The 21,800-nt window shown below is 38.6% G+C and overlaps 4 protein-coding genes across 7 annotated transcripts in view; 2 read left to right on the forward strand and 2 right to left on the reverse strand.

The window, feature by feature from the left end:
- Positions 1-1,542: 1,542 nt before the first annotated feature.
- On the forward strand, positions 1,543-4,908 carry LOC111446495 (transport inhibitor response 1-like protein). Of its 3 annotated transcripts, none has more exons than XM_023085330.1 (4): positions 1,543-1,704; positions 1,826-2,479; positions 2,765-3,266; positions 3,349-4,908. In XM_023085330.1, the coding sequence occupies exons 2-4, from the start codon at positions 1,902-1,904 to the stop codon at positions 4,132-4,134; spliced, it is 1,866 nt and encodes a 621-aa protein (XP_022941098.1). In that variant the 5' UTR covers positions 1,543-1,704; positions 1,826-1,901; the 3' UTR covers positions 4,135-4,908. The 3 variants fall into 3 exon arrangements, with proteins under 3 accessions (XP_022941098.1, XP_022941097.1, XP_022941095.1); XM_023085329.1 differs by having other exon boundaries at positions 1,854-2,479; XM_023085327.1 differs by lacking the exon at positions 1,543-1,704 and having other exon boundaries at positions 1,712-2,479.
- Positions 4,909-10,057: 5,149 nt separating this feature from the next.
- On the reverse strand, positions 10,058-14,800 carry LOC111446652 (pyridoxine/pyridoxamine 5'-phosphate oxidase 1, chloroplastic). 2 transcript variants are annotated; one of them, XM_023085547.1, is made up of 14 exons: positions 14,560-14,800; positions 14,311-14,484; positions 14,119-14,157; positions 13,056-13,223; positions 12,864-12,969; positions 12,540-12,706; positions 12,185-12,427; positions 11,820-11,908; positions 11,665-11,715; positions 11,480-11,570; positions 10,852-10,956; positions 10,697-10,767; positions 10,514-10,609; positions 10,058-10,272 (listed from the first exon to the last, which is right to left on the reverse strand). In XM_023085547.1, exons 1-14 carry the CDS (start codon positions 14,695-14,697, stop codon positions 10,206-10,208), a joined length of 1,605 nt encoding a protein of 534 aa, XP_022941315.1. In that variant the 5' UTR covers positions 14,698-14,800; the 3' UTR covers positions 10,058-10,205. The 2 variants fall into 2 exon arrangements, with proteins under 2 accessions (XP_022941315.1, XP_022941314.1); XM_023085546.1 differs by having other exon boundaries at positions 14,311-14,500; positions 14,560-14,761.
- A 752-nt stretch (positions 14,801-15,552) lies between these two features.
- LOC111446380 (bet1-like protein At1g29060) lies at positions 15,553-18,784 on the forward strand. The gene is made up of 4 exons (XM_023085180.1): positions 15,553-15,801; positions 15,997-16,120; positions 17,580-17,636; positions 18,386-18,784. The coding sequence occupies exons 1-4, from the start codon at positions 15,734-15,736 to the stop codon at positions 18,545-18,547; spliced, it is 411 nt and encodes a 136-aa protein (XP_022940948.1). The 5' UTR covers positions 15,553-15,733; the 3' UTR covers positions 18,548-18,784.
- A 699-nt stretch (positions 18,785-19,483) lies between these two features.
- Positions 19,484-21,800, reverse strand: part of LOC111446379 (serine/threonine-protein kinase PEPKR2-like) — a 4,452-nt gene continuing 2,135 nt past the window's right edge. Inside the window, exons 3-4 of the mRNA XM_023085179.1 lie at positions 20,324-20,620; positions 19,484-20,189 (exon numbers count right to left, since the gene is read on the reverse strand). Of these exons, the coding sequence (XP_022940947.1) occupies positions 19,822-20,189; positions 20,324-20,620 (665 nt within the window). The 3' untranslated portion in view covers positions 19,484-19,821. The remainder of the gene's footprint in view (positions 20,190-20,323; positions 20,621-21,800) is intronic.

Below are 21,800 nucleotides of genomic sequence, written 5' to 3' on the forward strand. Positions count from 1 at the left end.
GATCCCACCCGAATTGAGTATATATAAACACATTGTCGTTCTCCTTTCACAGAAGTGCAAGCCTCTTTTTCGAGTCACAGTTGTTCACAATCTAGTAGTCGTCATTCAATATTTGCCGTGAGTTTGCAATAACATATAATAAACAATTCAATGTGATAAAAAAAATTTGAATCCGCATTCCAATCCGAAAATAGAAGGTTTATTTAACCATACTCAAAATATTATCAATTAATAATGCAATAATTAAGAAAATGCTAATACAATCGATGGGATATGAGAATTTAGGAGGATTAAATTTGATAATTATAAACTTTATAGTAAAGTGGGTAACATATAATAAACGGTTAAATATGATATAATAATATATATTATTAATTTTCTTATGTAGCTTTTATTTTATTTTTTTTAAAGTACAATTTATTTAATATAGACATAATAATTTAATATTAATGATCATACAAAATCTGCAAGATTGAGCTTCATATTTTCCTCTAACCACCACGTGATAGTTTAATCCCATTACCATATGTCTAAGCTGAATATTCGTATTATTTGACCAAAGTTTCCATTCACATTTTTTCTTTTGTTAATAATTAAATTATAAGGTTCATAAATATCTTAATTAATTGAACTATATTTAGCGGTTAATAATTTAAAATTTAAAACTAAGGTATAATTCAGCATAAATTACTTTTTTTCCCCATTTTTTAGAGGTAGAATTAGAAATATCTATTTTACCCGTAAAGTTCGAGACTTGCGAAAATTAACTCCAAGTGGGAGGGAATATGTAAAATAAATGGAGTCGGAGAAGAAGAGAGTATATCCCAATTTCAATCATCAAATTTTACGCGTAGAGAAATAAAATAGGACTGGATGGACATCAATAAATTTTAAAATCCTACTAATTAAATTTTAATTGAGATTCATCAACGCCATTAATCATATAACATAAAGTTGATTTGACATGTTTAACATTTGCATATAGGATTAATTATATCACATGTCACATTAAAAAAAAATCATATAATATTTTTTTATATCATGAGGTAATATATTTTCTAAAGTATTACTTTCAAGCATAAATTTATAATCTAGCAAATATTTTTTCTCAAGGTTTTAAAATATATTTACTAAAGAGAGACTTCCACACAAGTAAGAAATGCTTTGTTTTCATTTTCAACCAACGTGGACCTCACAATTCACCCTCTTGAGAGCCGATCGTTCTCATTGGCATATTGCCCGATATCTGACTCTGATATCATTTATAACAATCCAAGCCCATTGTAAGCAAATATTGTCTTCTTCGAATTTTCCCTTTTGGTGTTTACCTCAAGATTTTAAAACAGGTCTATTAGAAATGGAAAAGGTTAGATCGACCCAGAAAGGCAAGAGTAGTTTTAGGGGCAATTAATATTGAGAAATTTATTATTATTTAAAAAAAAAAAATAATGAAGTGAAATGAAAGGACAAGATTTAGAGGGGAAGCCCCTAATAAGAGAGCAGGTGTGTAGGGAGCCATTTGAAAGGAGAGAGAGAGATTAAAATAAATATAATTAAAAAAAAAATTATAGAGAGAGGCAAGAAGAATCCCAATGTCCATGGATACAGACAGGAGAGCCGACTGTTTACACTCCATTGTCCTTGTGATCAGTTAAACGAATCCCTCCAAACTTCCATATCATTTCACAGTCCTCTCAAATAAAGGTATGGATTCTCTCTCTCTGGATCTTCATTTTCTCTCTCTTCATGTGTTCTTATTCACTTTTGAGCCCCTCTTTGATCTGATTCAGTGTTGATTTTTCTTTTTGGCTGAAATCTGATTGAGAGGGGTTTGTTTATGAGGATTTTTGAAGGTGTTGGAGTGTGATTTGTTGCTCATGTGAGTGGAACAAGCTGAAGAAATGTCGGAGGATGACGATCGATCTTTACCTTTGGATCTAGGCGGCGGCGGCGGCGCTGTTGCTGAATCTGCTAGTAAAACTCGTAATTGTACTGGCTGTTATGGCCATTTAGCTGCTTCTGGTTCTGTTGAGAATACTCTTCACAATGTTCTTGAGAACGTGCTTCACTTTCTCACTTCTCGCCATGACCGGAACGCGGCTTCGCTTGTTTGTAAGTCATGGTATGGGGTTGAAGCCCTTACTCGATCTGAGCTGTTCATCGGAAATTGTTATGCGGTTTCTCCTCGCCGAGTTACGTCGCGGTTTAATCGAGTTCGGTCAGTGACGATCAAGGGAAGGCCGAGGTTCTCGGATTTCAACTTGATGCCGCCCAATTGGGGAGCTCACTTTACTCCTTGGGTTGCGGCCATGGCTAAATCCTATCCTTGGCTTGAGAGAATCTACTTGAAGCGTATGTCAGTCACTGACGATGATCTGGCGCTACTTGCCGAGTCTTTCCCTGGTTTCAAGGAGCTTGTGCTTTTTTGCTGCGAAGGGTTCGGCACCAGCGGGATTGCTGTGGTTGCTTCTAGGTGTAGGTACGCAAGCAGATTTCATCTTCTTCTCTTTGTTGCTATCAATATTATGAGCTTGGAATTATATCCCTTGAGTTTGCATTACTTAATTTACGTTTTGTTTGTTTTTGGGATCATTTCTTTGAGTAATGTGGCATTTATTTAACCTAAGCAAGGCCTGTTGATGTTCTTGAAGGATACTGAATTTTGATAAGATCTTGAGAGGGGCAACTAACGTGGAGCTTTTGTTCAAGTTCTTGAATTAATGGCTTGTTTTATTCAACTTAGGCTGCTTGATTTATCTTTCAGGCAGCTTCGAGTGCTTGATCTGATTGAATCTGACATAGCAGATGATGAAGTAGATTGGATATCTTGTTTCCCAGAGAATGAAACCTGTCTTGAGTCTCTAGTTTTTGATTGCGTTGAATGCCCCATCAATTTTGAGGCATTAGAAATGTTGGTGAGTAGATCCCCGTTGTTGAAGAAACTTGGAGTGAACCGTTATGTTTCCATTGCACAGCTATACCACCTGATAGTTCGGGCTCCACAACTAACACATCTTGGAACTGGTTCGTTCTGTAACCCAGAGGCCATGATCCATGGGGAGCCAGAGCCCGACTATGCCGCTGCTTTTGCTGCTTGCAAGTCCCTAGTCTGTCTCTCTGGATTCAAGGACATTTTACCTGATTATCTACCATGTATCTATCCAGCTTGCGCTAATCTCACTACTCTGAACTTGAGCTATGCAAATATATCTGCTGAACAACTCAAACCAGTTATAAGCCACTGTCATAAGCTCCAGACTTTCTGGGTATGTTATCTTGAGTACAGGTAGCTTATGGGAAGGAATTTGCCTTTCGAAGTCTATAATCTTCTTAATCTGTATATTGCAGGCTCTTGATTCAATATGTGATGAAGGACTTCAAGCTGTTGCTTCAACTTGTAAGGATCTGCAAGAACTTAGGGTTTTTCCTGTTGATCCTCGAGAAGACGGTGAAGGCCCAATTTCTGAAGTCGGCTTCCAAGCAATATCTGAGGGTTGCAGGAAATTGCAATATATCCTCTACTTTTGCCAGAGAATGACAAATGCAGCTGTGATTGCTATGTCAAAGAACTGCCAAGATCTTGTGGTGTTTAGGCTATGCATTATGGGGCGACACCAGCCAGACCATAAAACTGGAGAACCCATGGATGAAGGGTTTGGTGCCATTGTTATCAATTGTAAGAAGCTCACCAGGCTTGCTATCTCTGGATTGTTGACCGATCGTGCTTTCAGCTACATCGGGAAGTATGGAAAACTGGTACGCACCCTATCAGTTGCTTTTGCTGGAGATAGTGATTTGGGATTGAAATTTGTGCTTGAAGGTTGTCTTAGATTGCAAAAACTTGAGATTAGAGATAGTCCATTTGGCAATGGAGGGTTGCAATCTGGTTTACATCATTACTACAATATGAGATTCCTCTGGATGTCGGCTTGTAAATTGTCTCGCCAAGGCTGCCAAGAGGTTGCCAGGGCCATGCCTCACTTAGTGGTTGAGGTGATGAGGAATGAAAACGATGAGGAAGTGGATAACCATATTCAGGTGGAGGATATGGAGAACCATGTTCAGGTGTTATATATGTATAGATCTCTTGAGGGGCCGAGGGACGATGCTCCTAAGTTCGTTGACATCCTATAGGATATTGAACTACTAAAAGTTTCAACTGTCACTGAGCAAGGTTACAATTTTGTGCGGTAAGTTTCTTACTGCTTGTCAAGGGGTTATTCTTCAATACCTAAAAAAGAATTCACGTATACCCACTTAAGAAAGTTGGATGCCAGTTTTTACATGGGGATGGTTATGATGGTTCCGGGAGCCAGAACTTAAGAACGAAAGCATCTCATCTGAGATATGGAGCTTCCTGACACTTTGAAGAGTGGTTTAGTTGCTGAGGATCAATCTCTTTACAGTTCGTCCGGCTAAACAAGTTTTCTTATAAGTTTGTTTCTAATTGTTCACGTTTAATTCTTCATTTCTATATTCAGTAACTGCAAACTAGAGCTGCTGGAGGAGGCATGGGTCGTAGAGAGCTGCATTAAAAGCTTAGATACCAATTATTGGTCATTTTATCAATTGAATCAAGATAGAAAAGCATTGCAAGGTTTGGAGGATCAGTCATCTATGAATATCTCTCCAACCTCCAGGCAGCGGATAGCTAGCAAGGGGATGACACAGGTACGCGTACTTCAGCTTTACAAGAAACATTAGTCCATTTATTTTGATTCAAATGGTAAGAAGATGTGAGGATTGAAAGACCCGGCCTCTTTAGCTAAATGTTGTTTATTTCTAAACAGGTGTATTAGTAGTGTAGGCCCCTGGTTATTGAGTTTACTATTGTTATTTATCAGAAAATGTGAGATGGATGGGTAATAAATGCCAAAATTATGCATGGACAGAATTTCCATAGAATAATGGTACTGTCTCTGATTTTTTTTTCCTCCTTTTTCCTCTCCGTTTCTTTGTGATAGCAAAGCGAACCAGTTTTCGTTGACGCTCCCCGCCCCTCTCCTCTCCTTCCTTAGATTGAAGTAGTTGAATCTTAGGAACCCGGGAGGGCATCTTAGGAACCCGGGAGGGCATCGGTCGGTCCTATGTGGTTTTATGCCATCTTGCAGTTGCATATAACACACAGGACCAACAAAAATGTGCTCAAAAGAGGATATATAGGCAAATATAGAGCTATCTGAGCATCCTAGATAAGGTAAAATAAGGTTGTGCTGAAATTTGCTAGTTTTGTTTGCTGAATAGACTTTGTATTGGCCATTTTTAACTAGGGGTCACTGTAGATCAATTATTTGATGAGCCTCCTGAGTTTGCGTTATAAAGCAGCCATTAATAATGATGGGCTCTCTCTTCTTTCTCTCTCATAATGAGAAGGGAACGATTCCTGGCAGGAGGTAAAAGATCTTAAGTGGGATATGACTATATGCCATTGAATCAGTATGGGGAGAGAGGACTTTGCTTTCTTGTTTAACCTTATGTTGTGTAGTGGCAAGTTTTCCTTTCTCCCACCAATCTCACCCTTCTCCCTCTTTCGTATTCCGTGTATTGTCTAAAGAGAGAAGTCCAAAAAGGACAATATCTGCTAGCGGTGGGCTTGAACGGTTACAAATGGTATCAGAACCATACACTGAGCGAGGACATTGGGTTCGAAAGAGGGAGTGGATTGAGGGGTCCCACATCAATTGGAGAAGTAAACGAGTGTCAGTGAGGATGCTGAACTCTGAAGGGGAGTGGATTGTGAGATCCCACATCATTCGGAGAGGAGAATGAGAACGAAACATTTTTACAAGGGTGTGAAAACCTCTCTCCAGTAGACCGTTTTAAAAACCTTGAGGGAAAGCCCGAAAGGACAAAGAGGACAATATCTACTAGCAGTGAACTTAGGCTGTTACCTAAAGAGAGTGCCTTTTCGAGAAATTATTCGAGGAGGTTAGAACAATCACCGTTCCCTGTTGAATAGTTTTCCATTTCAATGGTGTTGATTGAATTTTTCTGGGGGTGAATAGGTATTGGATGAGAAAGAGTATAGTAGTAAAAAGAAACGCAATTATTGTGATCATAACCAAATACATTGAATTTATTTGGTAGAAGGAGAAATGATATGGACAGAAGAATGATGATATATACTCTTCTGCAGCCTTTGTGTTCTTGCTGGATTTCCATTTGATTTCCCTTAGGCAGACCATTCTCTTCCCCAGTTATCAAGTGCTAGAATATTTCTGATGGGATGCTTTGTAAAGTGCCTTTAAAGCATCTTCAAGTTTTTTTAACCCTACCTTTTTGGTCAAATATTTGACTTTTTCTAAATCCAATTTGAGGCTGACAATATGTGCTAGTAGTATGCATGCTCAGGTTGTTACAAATGATATCAAAGTCAGGCACTGAGCGATGTGCCAGCAAGAACGCTATCCTCCAAGAGAGAACGAAACATTTTTTTATAAAGGTGTGAAAATCTTCTCCTGATGCATTTTAAAACTGTGAGTTTGACGGCGATACGTAACAAGTTTGTAACAGCTGAAGCCCACACTTAGTAGATATGGTCCTTTTTGGACTGTCCCTCGAGGCTTTAAAATGCATCTATTACAGAAAGGTTTTCACACCTGTATAGAGGGTGTTTCATTCTCCTCCTCCAACGAATGTGGGATATCACATAGTTAAAGCGGACAATATCTTCTAACGGTGGTAGGCTTGATTGATACAAAATTATCGAGATAATGAGACCGAGCAAAAAAAGGAAAAGACAAAAGGAGAAATAAGCATGTGAGAGAAATGGGAAGTAGTAGTGGAGTGGGGGGAGGAAAAGGTGAGTGAAGGCAGAAGGGTGTGTGAGCTGTCTTCCACTATAATATAATAAACTCCCTCAAACTAAATTCATGCCTGAACTAAGCACTCACATCAACCACTAAACTCTGCTGCCTTTCCCATCCCTTTTACCATACTTCATTTAATTATCCATACCTTTTTACTCATTTAAATAAATTATTATTATTTCTTAAAATATTACTTATTTTACTCATTTAAATGAAATATTATTAATTCTTAAAATATTACTTATTTTACTCATTTAAATTAAATATTATTATTTCTTAAAATATTACTTGTTTTACTCATTTAAATAAAATATTATTATTTCTTAAAATATTACTTATTTTACTCATTTAAATAAAATATTATTAATTCTTAAAATATTAATTATTTTACAATTTACAGTTCTAAGCCCCATAATCTAATAACCCATTTGAAATTTTACAAACTTCTTGTGTATTCATCTCGAATATGAAGAAAAGTCGTGTGAGATCCCACGTCGGTTGGAGAGAGCAATGAAACATTCCTTATAAAAATGTAGGAACTTCTCCTTAACATATCCTTTTTAAAACTGTGAGTCTGACGATCATACATAACGAACCAAAACGAATAGTATATGCTAGCAGTGGACTTGAGTTGTTATAATTAGTATAAGAGCCAGACACTAGGCGGTGTGCTAGCGAGGATGATGGGCCCCCAAAGGAAGTATATTGTGAGATCCCACGTCGGTGAGACTGACGATGATATGTAACGAGTCAAAACAGACAATATCTACTAACGGGCTTAGATTGTTATAAGTCATCTCGAATGACCTTAGGTTTAAATTAACCTATCCGAGTCGGGTTTGGTTGGAATAAGGATATTGATGGACAAAGTAAGTGGCGTTGAAATCATTCAACACATATAATTGGTTCAAATCAATCTCTATTGCAAAAGCTCCCAACCACTTTGTGGTGAGATTGACCCAACAATCTCCCACTTGTAAAATATTAAATAAGATTGGTCCAAATCCCATTTTAACACAAAGTTTTTTATATCATAATTTCCAAGAGTGTCAAATTCAAGTTAGTCAAAAGAAAGCTTAAAAAGCAACTTTTTGGGTGATAATGCAAAGAATATGAAGTCAAGTTTAGGGATAGAGATAGGGGGAGCAACATTTAAAGTTATTTCAACTGTTTTGTAGGGTACCCAATGTTGGGACATCATCAACTTACTCGCCAGCTACTTTTTTCCGAGCATGTCGTTTTGAAAAAGAGATTATCGATGTATTTAGCCGCTGGACTATGCTCGGATTGCTTAATTTTTTCTGGGTTCAATATGGATTAGAGAAATTTGAACATTTCGTCTCTTTGATTGATAGTATACGTCTTAACTAAAACTATGCTTAGGTTGGTTCGAGTTGAAATATTCACCTGTTCAAACAAAAAAAATGAATGATTTTAAAAATATTTTTAAAACAAATAAAATTAATTATTTATTCTAAATCATATACTATACCTATTTTATTTTTATTTCTAATATTTTTTTAAATATTTTCTTCATTAAATTACAAATTTTATCTCTTTAATTTCTAAAAAAATAGAATTTATTCATACTATTTTAAATTATTAAAATTAATTTCTATAATGATATTTTGTATTTAATACATCTACCATACAAGTAATATAAGTAATGGCGTTTATATGAGTAAGATTTTTTTTATTAAAAAAAAGTAATTCAGAAGCAGTGCTCTCCATCAAGCCCCTTCTAGAAGCCATGGTGTCATAGAGTAGGTTGTGACTCTCACGCCATGACAAGCAAAGGGGCGTCCCTCAAGAGACGCCCATCCGGCCATATGCGGGCCAACGTAGAAGAATGTCATGATGCGATCGAGGAGAACGATGCATCATCCAACACACCACCACGCAAAGTGGGCATTGAAGACATGTTGAGACACAAGCATAACAGAGACATCAACATAGACATGGAGGACAAGATAGGCTTGTTGAAGGGCCGGGTAGGGCCCCGGGCCTTAACCTCAAAAGTCGGAGTTTCAGAAGGAATTTGGGCATGCGGTTCGGGAGTTAAGTCCGTCCATATGAAATATGAATGCTCGCCAAGTTTGGTGTCAATCGGACATTGGACGGGCAATGCACGACACCGTATGACACCTCACGAAAATCATGTCTATAGAATGAAAATGGCTCAAAATGTACTATAGGGGTACCATGGTGTTAGCTCTCCACCACCCCTGGGCCCTATGGCCTAAGTGAGCTACCCTGTGGCACATACGTGTGGTGTTAGCTCTCCACCACCCCTGGGCCCTATGGCCTAAGTGAGCTACCCTGTGGCACATACGTGTGTCACAGTGTGGGCGAGCGTGCCGAGACGAGTGTCTCGGGCGACTTCCTTTGAAATGGGTTTTTGAAGGACAGTACCGGACGGCATGAGTGTGCCGGCATTGCGCCCTAGCCCGCGTGTTGGAGGTTGCTACATACACCCGCTATCCGGTACGGTATCCGTAAATGACTCGACATGGGCACGGGAGGCCCTATGCCTCGATAGAACCCGGATGGATGGATGTTAGGGAAGCCCCGATGAGATGAACGACACGCGGGCCCATTCTCGATGGCACGACCAAACGAGTTATGATGGCCAACGACATCCCGAGACTCGGGATGGCGTCAAGACATATGGACCCCGTCGATGGGGATCAAGATGGCAAGACGAGATGTGACGTTGTATTGAGAGACCTTGGCCCGAATAGAGGCAAGGTCGAGCCAAATGAGTTGGCCTAGCGTAGAGGCAAGTCGGATGTGTCACAGACGATTGAACATACACGCACAGGCGGCGTGTGTGGTTGGACAAGCTTGGATTCCGCACAAGCGATATTCGATTGGCGAAGACAAACCTCGCCTAAGGTCGGACGAAGCCACAAAGCCGGGGCGAAAAATATATATGGGGCTTAATTCCCCTTAAGGCTAGTCGTGAGCGTGTATAGATCACGACGCCGCACGGTAAAAAATGTAGGACCGTGACATCATACACCCTCTTCCTAATCTATATGCACTTGCATAAGGGTTATTATTTTAGTAAAAAATGTGATTCCAGAATCGCTAATTAAAGGGATGATCATGAGTTACCGTTTACAAGGAATATATCTCCATCAGTACGAGGCCTAAAAGTCGTACTAAAGCAAAACTATAAGAGTTAATGTTCAAAATAGATAGTAGCATACCACTGTGGAGGTCAGTAGTTCTTAACACATGTCACGTAATTTAATGGCAACCGTAAATATTGTAATTACTCAGTAAATCATTCAGTAATCACTTATTAGCCACGTTAACACAAAAGGGGAGGGGAGGGGAAACAAGCATGAAAAGTAAAGAAAAGGTACATGAACGATGTAACGGAGGAAGCAATCATGGAGCCAACCGTTCTACCTTCCAAACCTTTTTTCCCTCTATCTCGCAAGGGGAATACCGCAACCTGTCGAGAAAACAAGCATAAAAAACGAGTGAGAAGAAAGAGCATTTCCTTTTGTTTATTATCTTTTAAAGCTCAAACGTTCATATATTTTAACCGTTGAGTTATAGTTAGATTGAGAAGGGCTCAAACGCTCAAACGCTCAATCGCTCGAACGTTAAGTATCAGAAAGGCTTGCAAGGCCGCAACTCAACTACTTGGCCAATGACATAAAGCCACCTGTTCTTAGAGAGCTGAAAATAACCTGTCATGCAGCCGAGATGGCTGCCCCTGCCAAAACTCAAAAGTTTCTGGTTTAAGCCTGTATCCGCCCCAGTATTTTGGTTTTGGAATCAAACTTCTGCAAACAGAAGAACATCTTCCTTAATGAATTATCAAAGATCATTTGTATTTTGAATCAGATATGAGCTTATATTGATTCACATACCCATTCGAGTATCTATCCTCTAGTTCTTTGAACTTATCAATGAGAAAATGTCTTCCAGGAACCACAGAACTCTGAATGAGAAACCGACATCATGAATCTATCAATATCTCAGCATTTTGATTATCTACAATATATTGAATGGCACTGATACAGACCTGTGGGCTAACGATTGCACCGAGCTGACTTCCACGAGGACGACTGTGGAAGTACTGCTCCGATTCCTCTTCGGAAACTTTCTGCACTGTTCCTTCCACTCTTACCTAGAAGGTAACAATCAAACAATATCTAATATAGTAAGCACATTCATTTGCATTGCCTGAAAGCATTGAGGATGAGCATTATGAAGCGGAGGAAATGCTAAAAGCTAATGACCGAGGGTAAGAACATGTAACCGCTCAAGCCCATTGCTAGCGGATATTGTCCTCTTTGGACTTTCCCTTACGGGCTTCTCCTCTAGGTTTTAAAACGCGTCGGCTAAGGAGAGGTTTTCACGCCCTTACAAGGAATGTTTCGTTCCCCTCTCCAATTGATGTGGGATCTCACAATCCACCCCCCTCTTGGGAGCCAACATCCTCACTGGTATACCGCCTGGTGATTGGCTCTATAATACCATTTGTAACCACCTAAGCTCACCGCCTAATTTTCTATATGTTGAACCCATGAATTAGAATCCACAAGGAACGGAAACAGAAGGGTGAGTTACTCGAGGAATTTATGGGCAGAAAAAATGGCCTCCCTACTGACATTTTCAACTCAAACTAAAACTGCAAGCTGTTATTTCACCTGCCTATTAAGACCGTCCCAGAAGAAAAGAAGCGAAGCACGCGGATTTTCAGCTAAATCGTGTGCTTTCCGACTTCCATAGTTTGTGTACCTGCAGATAACGACGAACAATATGAGAGGAGTTATTGTAAGGCACACGGGAAAAAATTGTTTGCTGCAACATGATAATAGTCTAGCATACTAACCAGACAAAACCATATTCATCAAATCCTTTTAGCAAAACCATACGAGATGATCTGAAGCAGCAAAGTGAACCAGAAATTAAAGGGTTATCAAATTGAGCGAGGGAGAAAATGATCTTCAATTAAGTGAATGCCAAAAGAAGAGAATCAAAGCTCACGGTTTTCCATCGCTCGTAGCAGTAGACAACGACATAGCATTAGGTTCCCGTAAATTAGCAGCAATTGCTTCATCGAACCATTTGCGGAACTGCAAGAAAATTACTGGTTCACTACTAGAAACAATAAAGTTAACAAACGACTCTTTTTCGAATAAGGAAGTTTTAATAGTCTAAGCCCACCGCTAGCAGATATTGTCTACCTTGGCCCGTTACGTATCGCTGTTAGCCTCACGGTTTTAAAACGCATCTACTAGGGAGAGGTTTCCACACCCTTATAAGGAATGTTTCGTTCCCCCTCTCCAACCAACCGACACAGGATCTGGCAGAAATATAAAAGCAAACACCGATAAGAATATAGTATTCACCTGATGAATAGGATCAGCCTCTACATTATCTTCAACAAATTCAGGAGAAATATAGTTTTCTCTAAGTGCAGCTATATCAACTTGTGGAGGCTTTCCTATACGAACACACATTGCCGTGCCGGGATAAGGAGGAAGATGAAGGTTAAATTTGCTCACGATAGACGGTGGCACAAATCTGCCACCTAAAAAATGATGTGGACCATGGAATCTCTTTGCACATAGCTTTGGGGCAGTCAGAGAAACCTAGCATAAATAAGTGTTTAATGATCTAATCGGATTTTAAACAAATTTGTATGATTAAATATTAAAGAAAAAACCTCTACGGTGGTCATAGAAAATTCGAACGGTAGCATACCAACATATCGGGTTTAAAGCTGCTATCACTAATATCCCCTTCTTCGACATGCCATCCGGATGGAATATCTACAGAAACAACAACAGGAAATCTTTGCTTTGCTTCCTTGTACTCATTTAAAGAGACAAGCCTTTGGATCAAATCATTGAATGGTGGCCTTGGAGCACCTGAAAGTAATCGAGGTATGCACAAACCGACCCAAAAACCCACAAATTAGAAACAAATTTAGGATCATCTTAAAGAAGAAATGACTAATTGATGGTAAGGTCGAAAGTTTAATTCTTTGAAATAATATATTGAGCGCGTATAGCAGGAAGATATTACCGTGGAAGGAGAACCCAAAGATTGCATCAATTATAATGTCAAAATCCTTCGACAAATCCGAAGGCAAGTCCTCTACAGACACGAAAGGAACTGACAGTGATTCCAGCTACAAAACCGTGAAATTAGATAAGAACTTCAGCCAAACTAGTGATGAACAAGGAAAAGATTACAATTATGGTTGAGAAACACAACCTGAGTAACCAAACCGGCATAAAGAGGCTTCGGAGTCCTCTTTGGATAACAAATTGATGGATTGTATCCGAAGTGAAACAGATGACGAGCAGCCACGAGACCATCTCCACCATTGTTTCCAGGGCCACAGATAACAAGAACGCGCTTATACTCATTGACTTTGTAAACCTGTTGATTTTTTGGGAGGAAAACAGAAGTTCTCAGCTATTTGCTAAACAAAAGTTCGTCTTTTTAAATTCTATTTAACCTCCTCATCCTACTTGGTTGAGCTAGACACAGTGTAACGGCCTAAGCCCACTGCTAGCAGATATGTCCTCTTTGGACTTCCCCTTTCGGGCTTCCTCTCAAGGTTTTTAAAACGCGTTTGCTAGGGAGAGGTTTTCACACCCTTATAAAGAATGCTTCGTTCTCCTCCCCAACCGACGTGGGATCTCACAATCCACCCCCTTTGGGGCCCAACATCCTCTCTTGCACTCGTTCCCTTCTCCAATCAATGTGAGACCCCCAATCCACCCTCTTCGGGGCCAGCGTCCTTGCTGGCACACCGTCTCGTGTCTACTCCCTACGGGGTTCAGCCTCCTCGCTGGCACATCGCCTCATGTCTGGCTCTTATACCATTTGCAACAGCCCAAGCCTACCGCTAGTAGATATTGTCCTCTTTGGGCTTTCCCTTTCGGGTTTCCCCTCAAGGTTACTAAAACGTGTCTGCTAGAGTGAGGTTTCCACACTCTTATAAAAATGTTTCATTCTCCTCCCCAACCAATGTGGGATCTCACACAAAGATTGGCCCAAACCACCTTATAACTCGTAAGAAAGATGCTCATTAATGGTTCAAATATAGAGCAATGAAAATTGCAAATCAAAAGAAGATTAGCCAAACAATGAACATTGTACGTTAACTTGCATATATCTACTTTCACTAACCAAACAAGATAAGCCAAATAAGGATTCATAACAATCATTCATAAACAAGAACGAAACAGTAGCCAGAATACAATCTACTTTCACTAACCATCGAGTGTGAACGATCTTAACAGAAAATAAACGCCAAGAGGAAGCTTACCCCTGCTATTGAAGTGGCTACGCTCAATCCAGCCAGCTCCTGGACACACACAAACAAAAAAGGGAAGAAAAAAACACACCAACAGTTCAATTTTCAGTACTGTAAAGTGATGAATGAGACCAATTTTGAACTCACAAATTGAAACTCAGCAAAAGAACTTCTAGCAATGAATCAAGCAATTACAAAACTAACCATCAACTGATCGACGCTAAACCCGAGAGGACCCATGAGAATTTCATCGACCTCAGCGGCTTCCTTCTGCGTCAGATACGAAATCGACTCCCGATTCTGCATGGTTGCAGCAGCAATCCGAGACTTCGAGCAAAACCAACGAAACTCAGAGCTCGAATTCGGCCGATAAACACCCTAACAGCAAAATTTACTACACAATCCATTAGAAAAAAGGGCGGCAAAACACAGAAAACAGTACGAAGAACTAACCTGTGGGAGATTGAAGAGAGGGATTCGAAGAGAGCGAGAAGATTGAGAAATTATCGGTGTCGAGTTCGATTTGAGATGGAATGAGTGGGCAGAAATCAAGCGTGACATAGAAAGAGCTGTGCGCATAAATGGACGCATTCCTGATGGGAGTTGCGCTGGCTCAACCCGCTTCGCATCGCCAGAAGACGAGTTGTCACCGTTGCTTCTTGAAATAATTGGCCAAGTTCTTTTATCACACTTACTCTTGGATAGGATCAATGAATCTTATTCTTATTAATCTTCCTATTATTTTATTCTCATTGTGATATGAACAAAATTGGGCTATTTATCTTGTGACCTAGGTTAACGGTCTCGTGTGGCTCGGTTTTTGTATTTGGACCTACCTAAATTTAGCTACTCGAAAATAGGGGAGAACCCACGTACACAGACCTACTAGTGCACTCGTCATTAAAATCGTGAGTCTGATAGCAATACGCAACGGGTCAAATGAGACAATATCTGTTTAGATGTGGGCTTAGACAATTAGAAATTGTATCAAAGCCGAACACTGACTAGTGTGTCAATGAGAATGGTAGCCCCCAACAGGGGTGGATTGTAAAATCTCACATCGATTGGAGAAGAGAACGAAACATTTATTACAAAAGGTGTGAAAACCTGTCTCTAACAGAACAAATCGGACAATATCTGCTAGTAGTGAGCTTGGACTTTTACAAGATATACCATCTTGAATGTCCATGTAAATGGATCTTCACCACAACTTTGTCTCGTGAGGGGACGGTGAAGAGGTTTGTATCCGAGCCTGTGTCTTGTAGACATCTCTAATCTCGAGTCCCGTACATTAGGACCGATTAATATTTTTAAGAAAAAAAAAACATTTTGTTCAAGAACCGGGCGAACTGATCCGGTCGAAAAAATGCGGGTTTATTCAAGAGGTTCGGTCTTAAAAAAAACCCAACCGAACCAACATTCACTCGCCCCTTACAACCAAATACGTGTTGTATTTTAAAAAAACAAATCAATAAACGCCAACGCGTTAACGGGAGTCGGAAAAATCCCAATTTGCTTCGCGCTCTCACCTTCCGACTCAGATTGAAGATACTGAAATTGATTCTCGCTATTCGTCTCTTTCCGATCCAATTCTTTCCTTTTGGATTAGGTTTTCATTCTGTCTTCAATGGCGTCTAATTCGTATCGTGGCGGTAGTTCCTTCTACAACGGCGATGCCGCTCCTTATCGTTCCAGGTATTGTTCTTTTTCTTCTATCATGCTAAATTCCTAATTTAGTTTCAGGAATTAAACGTTTTGTAAGAATTACGAGTTTGTCTCATGTGTCTCGGAGAATTACTCAAATAATTTCTATATTTACTGATGTTAATAATCATAATTACTCAATTCATGTCGCTCAAGTGCAATCGTCCTTTGTTTTGAGGTATTCAGGGAGGGGCTTAGCACGAGACCGGCGGCTGCTTCCGATGAAATTCAACTACAGATCGATCCGATGCAAGGGGACTTGGACGACCAGATCGTTGGTCTCCATGGCCAGGTTAAAAGGCTGAGAAATGTAAGTATATGGTTTTCCATTAAACCATCGTACAGCTTTGCACTTAGATTTATTGATTTGAAAACTGGAAACCGCAGCTAAACTTTTATATAGAGTTCGACATCTAAAAACAAGTTTTTGACAGAAATCTTCAGATTTCTTTCAACTTTTATAAAATATTTGAATCTACCTTTGTTAGAGGTCAATCTCTTTGTAATGATACTATAGGAATTACACGTCGTTCCTTTCTCAATTGAGCTCATGAAATGTACGTTATGGATTGATACATTTCACATGGTATAGCTGTATGCTTTGTGCTCATATTTGTATTTCATTATAATGGCGGTCACAGGCATGGTTTTCTTTCTGTATAGTTTCGTGATTTTCCCTCCTTTCTTATGTAAGATATGTGACCTTTTATTATTTAAGAAAACCGAAATATATAAGACCTACAGCTGGAACAAGCAGAAGCCATACATTTACAGAGTCTTCGTTATGGCAGTTCTAGTCTATTGGCTCGTCATCGTTCTAAACGTATCATAGCCAATGAAAGAAGTGTGTAAGAATAATATAACAAGCATATCAATGTGAATTATAGTCGGTGGAGCAGAAACCTATTTGGCATCCTCTTTCCTTGGAGCACTTGATGGAAACCTTCCTTAGAGGTTCGCTAGCAATCAGAAGTTATAAAGTCGACATTTTTGAAGTCATAAGTTCAATCATTGGTCACTGTCTTCTTGTTTTACCCTTTCTAAAGTCTCCAAAATTGTCTGGCCATTGCCTTAAATATGGTCCTGTATAATGAACAAGAATCTACAAATTAAGCTGATAGAATTCCTTAGAACTAACTATTTGCATATAGAAAGATATCTAGTTGGTGTGAGTAAATTTGAACTCTGGCACAGCTGATCAAAATGAAAAGAGGGGATTACTGATGTTATTGGTCTCTAACTGTGTGTTGTATGCCACCAAAATCTGGAAGACGAGCGGCATCTTTTCTTGACCTGGTCGTTTTCTTTTTTATTTATTTATTTTTTAGAAAGATTTGTTTCTAAACGTTGAGCTAAGCGTCCTATTGTTGACAACGTTTTTCTTTCATATTGTCTACAAAAGCTCTTCTTGTTTCTTATCTAGGAAAAAAGAACAGTTGTGTTTTTTTCTTTTTTTTTTCTGGTTCCAAAGTCAATATCCGGTTATCAGCTACTTAAATCAGACACGTTAATCTGAGAAAGTAACTTTATACTATGATCTGAGCAGCATTTTTCTGTTCAAAGTGCAAAGCTCCTTGAGAAAGTAACTTTATACTATGATCTGAGCAGCATTTTTCTGTTCAAAGTGCAAAGCTCCTAGCGTCTTCATTTTGCGACTCTTCACAGTTCTGTCATAATTTTACCTTATTGAGATCGAGTACATTTACTTAATTCCTAATCCAATTCTTTATCTTTTATTTTTGGTACTTGGTGTAATTGTTCTGGTGCAGATTGCTCAAGAAATTGGAACAGAAGCAAAATCCCAGCAAGATTTTCTAGATCAGTTGGTATGCAATTTTTTCTTAGTTGTCATATTTACATTTGATTTTTTTTTTTTTTTGTCATTATTATTATTTTTTTTTTTTACTGATTGACGATCTTACTTGAGAGAAAAAAAAAAAAAAAAATCTTCAGGTCCTGTTTGCTTAAGAAAATGGAAATTACAGATAATTGGAATAATAATTAGTCAACAGGAAAAACAATAGAATGAGAATTAAAATTTGAAAATTGCATCTATTAAATATTTTCTGTAACAAGGACCAGAATGTAAATGATTATCGTTCCTTTCATTTATTAAATTTATCAAAGAATGTTTTCTCCCTTTGGGGGAAGGTAGCTTCTCTGAACTTCTTGTTTCCATCCATCAATGAAAAATTGTATCTTGTTATATGTATATATATGTATATATATATATATATATATATAAAAGAAATGAGAAACGATTCCCATTTGTTATCGTCATACGAAAATTAGGATCATTCCAATTATTTGATTCCTGTTGTGGTAGGGAATGGAAATACATGTTGCTGCCTCATACCTTTTGCCAAAAAAAACATAAAATGGATCAAAAAGAAAGAAACAAAACAAGTTTTCTTGATAACCTCAGCCTAAAATGCATAGAGCTCAATCAAATTAGAAGAAACTAACTGAAGAAAACCAGTCTCATATCATTTTCTACCAATTCGAAATGCATACAATCCCATATACTTCTCATACTTCCGACTGATTCAAAGTTCTGTTTTCTGTCTTGTTGTAGCAAATGACGTTGATCAAAGCTCAAGCGGGAGTGAAGAACAACGTAAGAAGATTGAACAAAAAAATCATACAGAACGGATCAAATCATGTCGTCCAGGTCGTCGTATTTGCATTGATCTGTTTCTTTATAGTGTATATGTGGTCGAAAATATCCAGAAAATGAATGCTTCCCTACCAGTTGCTGGCCAGTGACGAAGGAAAAGAAACAGGAATGATGTTTTAATATTATCACTCTCACTCATGGGGTAAGAAAATGGTGCAGTGAAAATAGGCCTTTTGTGTTTCTTTTTGTAGGGAACTCTTTGAGTATACACTTTTATACGTTGTAAAGATCTGTATTGTTCATTTCAACTATAGTTTTCACCAATCAACTTATGCCGATGGGGTTTGTTTTGTGACTTTTAGGAGAGACAAACTGGGCCTTCTGTAGCGGTTTCCAAGTAAGTCTCAAATGAGCATTACAAAGTTAGTTAATATATAAGATCGTTGGAAATGGTTTTTAATGAAAATAAGAATAGAAAATCATGGGCCATGTTAAAATAAATTATTGAATAATGTCACATATAAAGATTTTGCTTTGTTAATAATGTGGATTGATTATTATGTCCCTCTTCCTTTCTTGTTTTCTGGCGCCTAGAACATGGTCAATGACAATTGATGTGTCGGTTTTCTTCTATTCTCGATGATTAAAGTCAACTTCCACCTCACTATTCAAGTGCATTTTTTTTCTCGAGATTTTCACCACTAATAGTTTCTAGGTATCGGGTAAGATAAGATAAGGCAAGTGGGCGAGCTATTCTACAAAAACAAAAAAAAGGGTTTAGAAATTCAAGTGTTTAAGTTGACTTTAATCTCGATGATTAAAGTCAACTTTCACTTCACTATTCAAGTGTTTTTTTTTTTTTTTTTTGTTGAGATTTTCACCACTAATTTTTCAGTTAGTTATTTTTATGTTAGGCAAATCTCCGAATCTAATTATTTTGAAAATCTCATATAGTTTTCGAACTTGTCTGGTTTCATCTTGTTATCGGGTAAGATGAGGCACGCGGGCGTGCAATTCTGCAAAAAAAAATGGTTTAGAAAATGCAGTTGGCCAACATGAGAAAATCAAAATGCCCTCTCTTCTCATTACTGCTGTATTTACAAAATATGTACATCAAATTTGTCAATTCATGTCAAGACAATTATTAGAGTTAAAGCACAAAATCACACACTTCTAATCAGATTTAATGCACCTCAGGCATTGACTAACATAGACTGCATATTAATAAAACTCGTTAGATTTCGTTGATGTTCACCTGGAAATCACCCTCTTAGCTACTTGGAGAAATTCATCCCGGTTGTGTTACCTGTAAGTAGTAGTAGTTCCCCAGCTTAGGAAAAAAAACAGGAGAGAACAATGTCGACAACGACGACGACGTTGGCACATTCGCAGGATCAAAACGCTTTACAGAGATTGTTAGCTTTCATGTTAGAGGAGCTGTGCTGCTCAATATGGCCTGTAGGAACACACAGCCTGCTTCTCTTTGGCTCGGAAATTGTCACGTGTGAAATAGCTGTTGCAAGTGCGTCCACCAGAAAGGAGTCGTCGACATCGTCACCGTTGGCATTAGAATTTTCAGATGATGAAAGATTAGAGACTTCACTAAGGGAGGCAGCAATAGCTGCACTGTCAAATCTGTTTCTGTTAGGCTTAATTTTGGCTGCAATGGGAGACTGTTGGCAAGATTCTTGATTCTTCGGTTTCAGTTTGACGGGGAGCGTCTTGAACGTGCGTTCGGTGTAAAACAATATCCAGGGATGCCCTGAAGTATGACCATTGGCAACCAAATGAGATTATTTTACGTAACAAGGATTGATATTAACCTATATTCTAATTGCAAAGTTCATTGATAACATATTCCCATTGCTTAGAAATCAATTAGGAAAATGAACTTACTTAAAACTTCTTCTGCCGTTATCCTAGCTGAAATATCTCTCGTCAACATTCCCTCGATGAGATCTCGAGCAGGTTTAGATATGGACTCCCACATCCCGGAGTGGAAGTCGAGCTTGGCGTTCTTTATTGCTTCAAAAACTGCTTCTACCGAGTCGCCTTGGAAAGGAAGAGTGGCAACCAGAAGAGCATGGAGGAGCACACCAGCACTCCAAATATCCACCTTCTCAGAGTAATTTCCCGACAACACTTCAGGGGCTACATAAGCTGGGCTTCCAGCCAGACCAGTTAAACTCTGGCCTGCAGTCCGCAATCAAATAGCTTAACTAAGCAAATGTTTGAAACTTAATCCAAGTATAAAACAAAGGTTGAATGAACATCAACATTCACACAAACTATAGCAGATCAAGTAAAAGCTTATAAGAAGAATAATACATAAGAGAAAACAACTACGAATTCGAAAACCTCTGTAGTTTTTACGAAGAAGCAGTTTACCATATCATTTACCATCCACAATTACGACTTCCTTCTCCGATTCGTGATACCGAACCAAATTACCCCCTCTCTTCCCCCATAAGCATCCTCTCTCATTCTCTCTAAGCCTAACACTATTGTAGCTAATACAATAATGTGTCCACTGTTTGCTTAAGTTAAAGACCAGCAGTGTCAGCTACGGTTTGTTCTTTTTCGACCTCGAGGACTAATGGGGTCGGGTTGTTTTGTCTAAGCTGCTTGGTGTAAGATCAAAAACTACTTTAGTATCTTCTTTAAGTTTGTCTTGGGATTTCTTTCTTTCTTGTGCATATTTCATCTCATCAAAGAACTCCAACGGTCATGCCATTCACATTACGGAATCTGCTCTCGTAGTTAGATGCAAGGTCCCAAAGAAAAAAAGAAAGATAAAAAACACCACAAAACTTGTGAGGTCCCACATCAGTTGGGGAGGAGAACGAAGCATTCTTTACAAGGGTATGGAAACTTCTTCCTAACAGATGCGTTTTAAAAACCTTGAGGAAAAGTCCAACGAGGACAATATCTGCTAGCGGTGGGCTTGAGCCGGTACAAAACTAGTCCTCTTACATAATTATATGACTCATCTTTCCATAACTCACCAAAAAAATCAACTTCCTTAGCAACCTTGTCACATACCCCTGCGTGTCATCTTGTTGTCTTGTTCGGTGTACAAACTCTGTATACTTATTTGTAGAGACATTCCTCACTTATTTTCTAATAAGACATCAGCACGATCACTAACTACATTCACAAATATTTACACAATAATCTCATCGAATGATTACCTTGTGAACAACAATCCAAGCACATCACATAAACAAGATGTCGACAAAAAGCAGGAACCAAACCAGCAAATGGAACCAAAAAAACAACAAAGATTGTTGATGATCAGAAAAACATTGAATATCAGCAAAAAAAAAAAAAAAAAAAAAAAAAAAAAAAAAAAAAAAAAAAAAAAAAAAAAAAA

The sequence above is a fragment of the Cucurbita moschata genome, unplaced genomic scaffold, assembly GCF_002738365.1.
Source record: "Cucurbita moschata cultivar Rifu unplaced genomic scaffold, Cmos_1.0 Cmo_Scf00008, whole genome shotgun sequence".
NCBI classification, from domain to species: domain Eukaryota; kingdom Viridiplantae; phylum Streptophyta; class Magnoliopsida; order Cucurbitales; family Cucurbitaceae; genus Cucurbita; species Cucurbita moschata.

Coding starts and splice junctions, on each gene's coding strand:
- LOC111446495 (XM_023085330.1), top strand. CDS start 1,902: ATGTCGGAGGATGACGATCGATCTTTACCTTTGGATCTAGGCGGCGGC. Junction 2,480..2,764: donor GTGGTTGCTTCTAGGTGTAG/GTACGCAAGCAG, acceptor TTTATCTTTCAG/GCAGCTTCGAGTGCTTGATC. Junction 3,267..3,348: donor ATAAGCTCCAGACTTTCTGG/GTATGTTATCTT, acceptor TGTATATTGCAG/GCTCTTGATTCAATATGTGA.
- LOC111446652 (XM_023085547.1), bottom strand. CDS start 14,697: ATGCGTCCATTTATGCGCACAGCTCTTTCTATGTCACGCTTGATTTCT. Junction 12,707..12,863: donor CTTTGGGTTCTCCTTCCACG/GTAATATCTTCC, acceptor GATTACTTTCAG/GTGCTCCAAGGCCACCATTC. Junction 11,716..11,819: donor GCTACGAGCGATGGAAAACC/GTGAGCTTTGAT, acceptor TTGCTGCTTCAG/ATCATCTCGTATGGTTTTGC.
- LOC111446380 (XM_023085180.1), top strand. CDS start 15,734: ATGGCGTCTAATTCGTATCGTGGCGGTAGTTCCTTCTACAACGGCGAT. Junction 15,802..15,996: donor GCCGCTCCTTATCGTTCCAG/GTATTGTTCTTT, acceptor TGAGGTATTCAG/GGAGGGGCTTAGCACGAGAC. Junction 17,637..18,385: donor AAGATTTTCTAGATCAGTTG/GTATGCAATTTT, acceptor GTCTTGTTGTAG/CAAATGACGTTGATCAAAGC.